At 37.7% G+C, this 10,622-nt stretch overlaps 1 protein-coding gene across 1 annotated transcript; it reads left to right on the top strand.

Moving 5' to 3' along the window:
• The first annotated feature begins 5,118 nt into the window (after positions 1–5,118).
• Positions 5,119–10,379, top strand: LOC145630967 (uncharacterized). The gene is made up of 5 exons (XM_081683083.1): positions 5,119–6,122; positions 7,466–7,550; positions 7,676–7,842; positions 8,014–8,288; positions 10,042–10,379. Exons 1-5 carry the CDS (start codon positions 5,741–5,743, stop codon positions 10,216–10,218), a joined length of 1,086 nt encoding a protein of 361 aa, XP_081539209.1. The 5' UTR covers positions 5,119–5,740; the 3' UTR covers positions 10,219–10,379.
• The last annotated feature ends 243 nt before the right edge of the window (positions 10,380–10,622 follow it).

The raw sequence follows: 10,622 nt of genomic DNA, 5'->3' as shown, positions 1-10,622 counted from the left end.
GTTTTGCAATAAAATATGAAGTATAAATTTGCCTTTTACAAAAAATAGATTTTTTAGCTATTAAAATACTGTCTTCGTTAAGTTTTAGTTGCAAGTTTGAGCTGCAACACGGATCTCAAGTCGAAATTTCATAATGGTGATCAAAGGATGAAAAAGTATGTGATTAATGAGGAGTGAGATAATATAAACATGATTAATAAACCAACAAAGCCTATGACCGGATTGACCAGGCGACCACCACCAAACCCCTAAAAACCCAAACCACCACCACCAACAAAAAATCCCAAACTTAGACCACCACCACCCACTGAAACCCTTAAACCCATACCACCACCTCCACCGAAACCATCGAAACCCTCAAACCCAGACCACCACTTCCACCGACACCACCAAAACCCTCAAACCCAGATCACCACTTCCACTGACACCACCGAAAACCTCAAACCTAGACCACCACCTCCACCAACACCACTAAAACCCCCTTAACCCAGACCACCTATCGACACCACTTAAACTTAGACCACCCATCAACACGCATCATCGAAACCACCCATCAACACGCACCAGCGAAACCACCCACAAACCCACGAAAATTATCGAAACCACCCACAAACCCCATTGAAAATCATCGAAACCACCTACAAACTCATCGAAAATCACCGAAACCACCCCACAAATGATAAACCCACCAAAAATCACCGAAACCACCCACAAACCCACTACAACCCTTAAACCCAAACCATCCATAAACCCACGAAAATCCCAAAAATCACCGAAACCACCCACAAACCCACTGAAACCCCTAAACCCAAACCATCTATAAACCCACGAAAATCACATACATGATCCCACAAAAACAACCATGTGTGTTGCTTCTCTTCTTGCCGCAAAACCACCATAGCCATGACGACGTTGCTGCTAGTGCTTGCTAGAGTCGAAATGAAATGGAGGTTGAGATAAATGGAGATTGAGAGGAGAGATAAAGAGCCAAGTTTGATAGAATGGTCTAGAACTAGGGTTTTCCTTCATTTATCAAATCTAATAAATTTATGAATATCTGTGGTTTTAATTGAGGGAAATAAATTTGGTTGGTGGGGAAATGAGTTAATTTTTGGTGTGAGTTGTTAGATTAACATTCAAATCAATTTTTTTTATCTAAGTGAATGTTTAATTTTTTAAATAAGGGTAATATTGACATTTCCAACAAAAAAACTTACCAAAAGGGAAAAGATTTGGGAAAGTTGCAACTAATATTAAGCATTCAATTATGGTAAAAGTTGCAACTAAAACTTAACGGAGGTAGTATCATTTTTACCATATTAGTAATAAAATATTAATTAAAAAAAAGTATATTATTAAAAGGGTCGGGTATTAGATATCCAAACTATCCGATCCAAAATTTTCGGATATCTGAATCGGACATTTGAAACATTTCGGATCAGATACGGATATTAAATATCAGCATTGTTTGATACGATATCCGATCCAAAATCCAATTTTAGATGGATTTCGGATCGAATATCATGCTCACCCTTAGGGCGTGTTCGCATTTACTAAATTGAGATGAACTGAACTGAATAGTTTAGAGCTGAACTAAACTGAACGTAATAGAGGTGAAATGAATATTTTATAAGAGAAGAAAATTAGGAACTTAACTTAACTTAACTAAGCTAATTAAAGCTAAACTGAACTGAAATTAAGATAAAGTGAACAGACTCTTAGTTAAAAAAATTCCCTAAAAGTAATTTTAAACTTACAAGAATTTGACGACCAACCGACCCGTGCCTGGGTTTGAATGAAATTGTTTCAATGGTCTGTTCGAAATGGAGGGATATCTACCCTGGTTCCCAAATGTTTTCTGTTTCGAGGAAATTGGAAGATTTAAAACGTAATCTCTTGGCTTGGTGTGTTTCTCACAAGAGGCAGTGGGGTATTGACTGGCAGGATTTGCAGAATCTGGTGGACACTAATTCCCTTGACTTGAGGGAGGCTTCTGATCGTAGCTCTTTCCTTATACTCCGGGAGGACAAAGTTTCGCGTGCTCACACATCGTTTTTGTATTGGAAACAACGGTGTAAGACTAAATGGGATGCTCTATGTGAGTCTCATTCTCGCCTTCTTTTTAGATCAATCCAGATTTGGCGTCGCAGAAATAAAATTATGAGTCTGAAAAATGACAATGGTATTTGGATTTCGGATCATTCGGGGCTTACTTCACTTTTGCACCAGCATTTTTCAGTAATTTATAATTGTCATAACTCCTCTCCTTCGTCGGCTGAGTGCTCTTGGGATAGTCTGCATATCCCAACTTTATCAGACTTGGATACTCAGTTTCTGTTGACTCCGTTCTCTACTGCTGAAATCAAGGATGCAATGTTTCACATTGGTAGTGATAAATCGCCTGGGCCTGATGGTTTCACACCCGACTTTTTCAAGTCTCACTGGACTATAGTTGGGCCGCAAATCACAGATGCGGTTCTATATTTCTTTGCTCATGGGTATTTATTAAAGGAATGGAATCAGACTTTTATGGTTCTGCTTCCCAAAGTGGAAAACCCGGAAACGCCTTCTCAGTTTCGCCCTATTGGTTTATGCAATGTGATTTACAAATGCATTGCTAAATGCCTTACGAATAGGCTTCGCAAGGTTTTGCCCTCTTTGGTTTCGGAAACTCAAACGACCTTTGTTCTAGGGTGTTTAATAGCTGATAATAGTTTGCTGGCTCATGAACTTTTCTCTTTTATGGCCACTTCTTCTTCTAAGGTCTGTTCTGCAGCCTTAAAATTAGATATGAATAAAGCTTATGATAGGGTTAATTGGGAGTTTCTTTGGGAAGATCTTCGGCGGTTTGGGTTTCCTCCTTACTGGGTCCACATTTTACAGCAGTGTGTTTCTACAGTTTCGTATCGAATTCTGGTTAATGGTTCGCCTTCCAAGACCTTTCATCCTAAGTGTGGTTTACGTCAAAGTGATCCTCTATCTCCCTATCTTTTTGTTCTGTGTATGGAAATTTTTTCTTTGATGCTTCGGCGTGACGAGCGTAGCGGTTTGTTCCAGGGTATTCAAATTTCGTGTCGTGCTCCGTCTATTTCCCATTTGTTTTTTTTTTTTGCATATGATGCTTTACTATTTTTTCGGGTTTCCTCAGCGGCCTGTGACCAGCTTCTTGCGGTAACAAATGAATTTTGTTCGGTGTCTGGTCATATGATAAACTTGCAGAAATCTTATGTTAGGTATAGTGCTAATACTCCGGATGATTACAGGGATTATTTAGCTTCTAGCCTTAGAATGCAGGCACGTCCTTTTATAGGTGATTATTTGGGGTCACCAGTTGACTTGGGTCGTAGTAAATGTAAATATTTCCAGTTTATGATTCACAAGGTGGTTCAGCGACTTTCCTCTTTTGCCTCTCTCCATCTTTCAGCGGCTGCAAAATTGGTTATCATTAACTCTGTCTTGGTAGCCTCTTTCAATCATATCCTCTCGGTTTTTAAGGTGCCAGCTACCATTTGTGACAGACTGGATTATCTCCTTTCGCGATTTTGGTGGCAATTTAATAAAGATTTAAGGGGTCTTGCTTTATCTTCTTCAGGGTCGTTGCATCTTCCTAAAGGGTTAGGGGGTTTGGGTATTCGACATTTCCGCTCCTTCAATATGGCTTTACTAGCTAAGCAGTCTTGGAGGCTTATGCTTCATCCCCGGCTCCTGGTTTCAAAGGTTCTTAAAGCCAAATATCCCAACCTTCTTTCTCCTACGCCTCGTATCTCTTGTGCTTGCCCTTCTTGGGGTAGTCGTGGTCTCTTGGAGGCGGGTAGTATTCTGGCTAATGGCATTGCTTGGAAAGTAGGTTCGGGTGCAGCTATTGATATTCTAAATGATTGTTGGGTGCCTGGTGTTGATATTACTTTTCGAATGTCTATTCGTGAGGCCGAGTGGCCTACCTTGGTGTCAGACTTACTTCTTCCGGGGTCTTTACAGTGAAACTCTTCCTTGATTAAACGTCTCTTCCCCCTGCATGTGGCTGCGACCATTTTGGGCTTGGAGAGGCCAAGAGAGAGAGAGTGGATGATTATATTTATTGGAAGCATACTCGGGATGGCTCATTTTCCACTAAATTGGCCTATACGTGCCTTCGTTCTCAGTATTTGCCTTTTCAGGCTGCTATGCTTCCCGTTTCTTGGTGGAAACGATTATGGGGTCTCCCTATTCTTCCAAAATGGAAGATGTTTGCTTGGAAGATCTTACATAATGCCATTCCTACGGCTGCGTTGCTTAGGCTTAAGGGCCTTCCTATCGACCCAATGTGTGTGCTTTGTGGTCGGGATCCGGAATCGGTTGAACACTTATTCCGGGATTGTCTTTTCACTAAAATGATTTGGGGTAAGGTTGCTTGGGGTTCTCTCCTTAACCCGATGACTGCTTCTCCTTTCCATATTTGGTTTGTTGAGTTTGTGTCTGGTTTGGCTTCTGTTAAGAACTGGGGTTGTTTGGACAATTTCTTTGGTTTATGTTGGGCTATTTGGCTGACCAGGAACAATGTTCGCTTTCGGTCGGAGGTCTATTCTCCTCAAACTGTGCTTGATTTGGTTTCTACTTACAGCAAGGTCTATTCTCCGTTGCATTCCGAGTTGTTAGCTTGTCTGTGGGGCCTCAAGCATGCTTCTAGGATAGGTGTTACTCGGCTTCGAATGTATACTGATAGTATGCTCCTCACTACTTCTCTTTTGGATTCTGGTTCCAGAGATATCTCTGTGGTTTGGGTGCTAGAAGAGATTCGGGAGTCCTTGTCTGCCTTTTCTACTTGTCTGATTCAGAAAGTCTCCAGATCAGTGATTGCTAAAGCCCGTTTCTTAGCTGGAGCTGCTCGTCGTAGAGATTTGCTTTCTTTTGTTTTTTAGTTTTTTTTGGTGTTCCCTTTGTTAAAAAAAAAAAAAAAAAAACGACCAACCGACCCACCACTAAATGTCACCGAGCAACAATTTATTCACATAAACACAAAATTAAGCATATTCGAATAATCCAATCAAATGTTATCCATAATTATTTTTTACGTCGTACGATATGATGTTGACCTTTAACCCATCAACTATCAGAGCCTGACGTGGTGCCACGTGTCGTCATAGTGGGTCCCATCTTCTCCTTTCTGCCAATCCATTTCTTTACCAGTTTTTTTTTTTCCTCTGCCCCTGGTTTTCTTTTCTTCTCCTCAATGTTGATTTCGATTTCTATCTTTTTATCTTTCCTAACAAGAAATCCTTTTTCAAATTAAACTTCAATTTATTTTAAATCAATTATTAAACATTAAATTTCTTCCTAATTGTTCATTATTCCAGATCTGGTATATTATGAGCTTCCATAATCTGGGTTTTTTACCAGTAATTTGGCCTCATTGAAGATTTGAAGTGTAAATATTTCTGGGTTAATTACAAATTTGTTCAAATTGCTCTAAATTTGAAATATTCAGTGAAAAATTTCATGGGGTTGTGTCAAATATACTGAAATTGCATCTGGGTATGATTCTGCATTGTTATTATACGATAAGCTTTTCGTGGTTCAATCCAAATTGATAAGTTTGGGTTATAGTTGAGATTCCTAAGTGAATTATCTTAATAATATTGTCATTGTTATTATTTTTGATATAATTTAGGGTAAGATCTTCTGGGTTCAATACAAATCAATCGCCCAATTTGTGTAAAAAATTGGATTTTTGGGTGAATTATTTTTCTGAGAATTGTTTGAAATGGTGGCAGTGAAAGTGAAACTGGGAATGTTACACTATGTATTAGACCATGTATATGGTGCATTTGTACACAGAACAAGAATAAGCCCACTATTTTTTTCAAGAGGTTGGGGTGGAACCAAGCTTGATTTGCTAGAAAGGCTAATTAAGCAGCTTTTTCCAGAAATTGAAGGCCAGAATTGGCCGCCTCAATTGATTCAACCAAGTTGGAAAACTGTTTGGGAGACGAAAACTGCTTGTTTGAGAGAAGGTGTTTTTAAAACTCCTTGTGATGAACAGCTTTTGAGTGCATTGCCCCCTGAAAGTCATGTTGCTAGGGTTGCTTTTCTCACTCCTAAGTCGTTTGATCCGGAGAAGATGGCCTGTGTGGTTCATCTTGCAGGTACATTGTTGTTTTAATGCTCGGTTTCGATTCCATGACATGATTTTGACCATTAATTGTTTGAGTTTTGTTATAGAAATGGTAGTGTTGATTGATTTGTTGTAATTTAGTCTCAAGCATGAATTATTTGAGTTTAGATTAGCATGTATGCTTAACTAGTGAGGTTAATTTTGATGAAAGGTTGATATGATTGGTAGTTAAGTTTAGAGTTAAAACTTGTTAATTTTGATTGTTTGACAATTAATTTCTTCAATTATGATTCAAATTGCTCTAGCTGGATTAATTTTAAAGATTGGTTATCCATAAATTCCTCCATTTGAGTTACTAGACGGGGGAGTGTGAGATGACATATGTTATTGATTGGAGCAATGTAGTCAAATTGAAGGTGCCTGACTGCCTGGTTTGATGTTAGACCTAGTATATCCTACGCTATCCCATCTTAGAAAAGGCATTTTTGTACGCGTTTCTTATAGAGTTACAGCCTTACAGGTAGTGTGATCAATGAAAACATCAAAAGCATTTTCAGTAAGGGTATATTTTGGGTTGGAAACAGGTTCAACTAAACCATTATTGTTACCAAGTGTTTCGTTTGAAGGTTTGCGTAGCAATTACCATTACTTAAGGATAATGGTTTCCACCTATTTGTTCTCTCTCTAAAATCTAAGGTAACAATTACCCTTACCCTCCTTAAACAAAAAGAAAGGAAGTTAAGTTTGAGTAAATCCTTTTTATGGTCAAACCAAACAAATCAAAAGGTAAGAGTTTAATGATTCTTTCTGCCATGTTATTTGTTTCCTTTCCTCTCCAATATTTGCACCAAACACCCCCTTAATAGCTAGCAGAATAAAGTCTTGTAGTCAGGTTAGGAGTTAATACATTAGGAAGCTTTGGTTGTATAATTTTCGAAGTGTTCCAAATTAAATGAATTGTTATGTGAATTGTTGAAGAAGAGCAACTTGCTTCTTGTGGACTTTCAGCAATATGAACTTTTCTTTCAGAATTGGAAGTTTGGAACTTTTGGTATTTTGATTGGGGTAGTTTGTGGATTTATTTTGTAGCTGTTGTTTTCTTTCTTTTCTATCTCAATCTAATTGTACTGATAAGTTTCGGGTTTTACCAATTTGCAGTTTTACTAACGTTTTACTGTCTTTGCCAATTTGATATTTTGTAAATGATCATGTAATAATACATTAAATGTGATGCAATGCACGTTACATGCTCCATGTTGTGGTGCTATACTGTGGTTCTTGTCAATCTGTCATTGTTGCAGACTTGCAGTCATTTTTTTATATCAAAAATTTGATACTTGTATGAGTTAACGATGTGTATGGCTATTTGCATAGGCACTGGGGACCACACTTTTGAACGGAGGTTGCGTTTAGGTGGACCGTTGCTAAAGGAAAATATAGCAACAATGGTTCTTGAGAGGTGGGAACCCCTGTGTCATGTTTTACTTCACTATTGCAAATCAGTCACTTTTTATGTTGGGTAAATTGAAATCTATATTTGTCGGCCTTTAAAGTTTCTAACTCCATAATCTTGACAACTTGCAGCCCTTTCTATGGACAGAGGCGTCCCATGCTTCAATATGGCTCAAAACTTCGTTGTGTAAGTGATTTGTTGCTATTAGGTAGAGCGACTATAGATGAAGCTCGGTCTCTTTTACACTGGTTAGATGAGGAAGGGTTTGGCAAGCTTGGTGTTTGTGGACTTAGCATGGGTTAGGCGTCTGAATTCTGAATGCTGAAATTTTTTACTTGAACGTTTAAGATTTTAGCCATTGTCTAAAAACTCTAATATATGTTTTAGACTTTTAGCTTGACCATTTTATGTAGAGCTCTGCCTTTAGACCAAATAAAACATATGTGACGATCAATTCTGTTTCTACTAGGTGGAGTGCATGCTGCGATGGTTGGATCTTTGCACCCTACGCCAATAGCAACCCTCCCGTTTCTCTCCCCTCATTCTGCTGTTGTAGCATTTTGTGAAGGCGTTCTGAAGCATGCTACTGCATGGGACGCATTGAGAGCTGAACTTGAAGTACAGCAGGCTACATTGACTCAAGAAGATGTCAGACAGAGGATGAGAGAGGTGCTGTCTCTCACAGATGTCACCCGCTTTCCAATTCCTAAAAATCCTAATTCAGTTATATTTGTTGCTGCTACTGTAAGTGACCTTTTTCATATGCTCAGGCAGTAATGGTTTATATTATTTGTATTAGCTGAACAAGTGTGCTATACTGTATTAATGTTGAATTATCTAACTTACTTCATGAACACCTGTTCAACTAGGTCTAAAAGAAAGTAAAACAAGCTTCTGAACCTTTTGCTTTCTATCATTGTATCTCTTTCATCTGGATGTTTGCATTGTTTGATCATTGCCCAACCCTTAGTTCACATTGAACCATTCTCGGGGTACATGTGATGCTTTTGAAAATGCAGTTTAGTACTATAGTCACTGCTGCACTGTTCACTCTTCTTGATGGCAAAACTTTTTGCCTTTTCAGTTTCTTATATGTCTGTTAATCTAGTGTTATTTTCTTCCTATGAATTCCTGTGTAGTGAAATTTTTATTAGGATTCTCATATTAAACTTTTAAATGATGTTCTAAGATAGCGATTTTGTCATAATTTTAATTTTTACAATCATTTTTGCATAGATGCACTCTCCAATTAGTATAATTTGAATTATCCTGTGGGTTACATGCTCTGTTTCCTTTTCTGTTTCTTGTGTCTAGTCAAATTCATGCCAATCCTATTAACCTCTGATGCTGATATAATCCTCTGCTCCCTTGGTCCTTTTATTTCTTTCCTCTTTTTTCACCCAAGAAAATGGTTTGAGACACACAAGCAAGTTAGGATTCTCTCCACTTATTTATTATTTTTTTTATTATTTTTTTTTACGGGTATCTTATTGGAACCTATTAGCCTTAAACTTATCTTTTTAAAACTTATCAAACCTGAAATAAGTAATAATGAGAGGAGAATTGAGCCATCAAATTTTTATTTGAACATATGAGTCCCAAACTTATTTTAGATGAACTTATTAGCTCATTTGGAGCTACTTGCCACTTATATTAGCTGAACTTATTTGACTTGAAATAAGTGAATATAAGGTGAGGAAAACAAAGTCTAATATTGCTTAGAAGAGTGCACAAGATGTATTAGGCTATTAACCCCAAATATACTCAATCATAGACCTTAGTTTTAAAAAGTGTGCCTAGGCGCAAGGCAGGGTGAGGCTCGAGAGTTAGCGCCTTTGTGCTTTTTTCTAGGTTGCTTTTTGCGCTTTTGCACCTTATTTTGCGCTCTATGTTTTAAAGCATCAATAGCTATTGTGTAAGTTTTTTTTATTCAAGTATACCATGAGACTTTGTTATGGGCAGTTTTTCTTCAATTCTAGTGGGGAGAGAAATCTCATATCCTATAATTCGATTTGAAGAACCCTTATTATTGGTCACATGGCCCTTTCACCTTTTCTCATAATTTCATTTTTACACTTATAATTGAAATTATTATTTCTTTTCTATATGAATACAGTGCGCCTCACCTACAAAAGGCATGTGCTTTTACCTTGCGCCTAGGCTTTAAGGACTTTTTGCGCATTGGTGTGCCTTGCGACCTTTAAAACTAAGTCATAGACATTCTTCAAATGTACGAATTATGTCATTTGAAATATGCATTAGCCTTTGTTAGTTGTGTACTTGACTACTTGTGTATGTGTATACTTTCTCGGGCATTTGTGTTTTATAAGATTCATCTGTTTGGATGGTTTTTTTAAGCATTGATGAGCCCATCTTTTATTCCAGTGTGTATACATTTCTGTATATGTGGACGGATTGCAGGATTTTCCTGGCTAGAGGGCAATATTAAAATAATAACCGATTGAACTTATATCTTGACCATGTTTATGCGTTTCAGGATGATGGGTATATACCAAATCACTCAGTGCTGGAGCTTCAGAAAGCTTGGCCAGGATCAGAAGTGAGGTGGGTTAATGGCGGGCACGTATCATCTTTCATTCTTCATAATGGTGAGTTTCGCAGGGCGATTGTTGATGGACTTGACAGATTAAAGTGGAAGGGATCTCCCTTGTGATAAATACAATAGCAATTATTATGTTCAAAGTTACAGATCTGTAAACTGTAAATTTTAATCTTTCTGATTATTTTTCTCTATTTGAATGGAAATAATGGAAAAAAATTAGGGAGAACCCTTCCATAAAGAAAAAATTAGGGTATCCACTTTACAAGTCGTAAGTTAATTATTTTTTTCCCCTTTAGTCATTGCTGCTTTACTAGAGAGGATGTGCTAGAATTTTTTATGTATACCCGGGCGTAGCATATACCCAGCTAACCTAAGGTTAGTTTTTGCTATTCATTTGATCATAAAAAAAATAATAATAATAAAAAAAAAATCATCAAAATGAGAACAAATACTCATGGGTGTATGGTACACCCGGGTAAGTATAACAACCTCTCGTGATGTACAAGAATTGGTAC

This window comes from Chenopodium album, chromosome 5 (genome assembly GCF_948465745.1).
Source record: "Chenopodium album chromosome 5, dcCheAlbu1.1, whole genome shotgun sequence".
Classification (NCBI taxonomy): domain Eukaryota; kingdom Viridiplantae; phylum Streptophyta; class Magnoliopsida; order Caryophyllales; family Amaranthaceae; genus Chenopodium; species Chenopodium album.
Note: the sequence above shows the minus strand (reverse complement) of the source record. Positions and strands in the feature narration are given on the sequence as shown.

What these genes read in the sequence shown, in the direction of transcription:
- LOC145630967 (XM_081683083.1), top strand. Translation starts at nt 5,741, where the DNA reads ATGGTGGCAGTGAAAGTGAAACTGGGAATGTTACACTATGTATTAGAC. An exon ending in TGTTTGTGGACTTAGCATGG is followed by an intron (nt 7,843 to 8,013) that starts GTTAGGCGTCTG and finishes TGTTTCTACTAG; the next exon opens with GTGGAGTGCATGCTGCGATG. An exon ending in TTATATTTGTTGCTGCTACT is followed by an intron (nt 8,289 to 10,041) that starts GTAAGTGACCTT and finishes TATGCGTTTCAG; the next exon opens with GATGATGGGTATATACCAAA.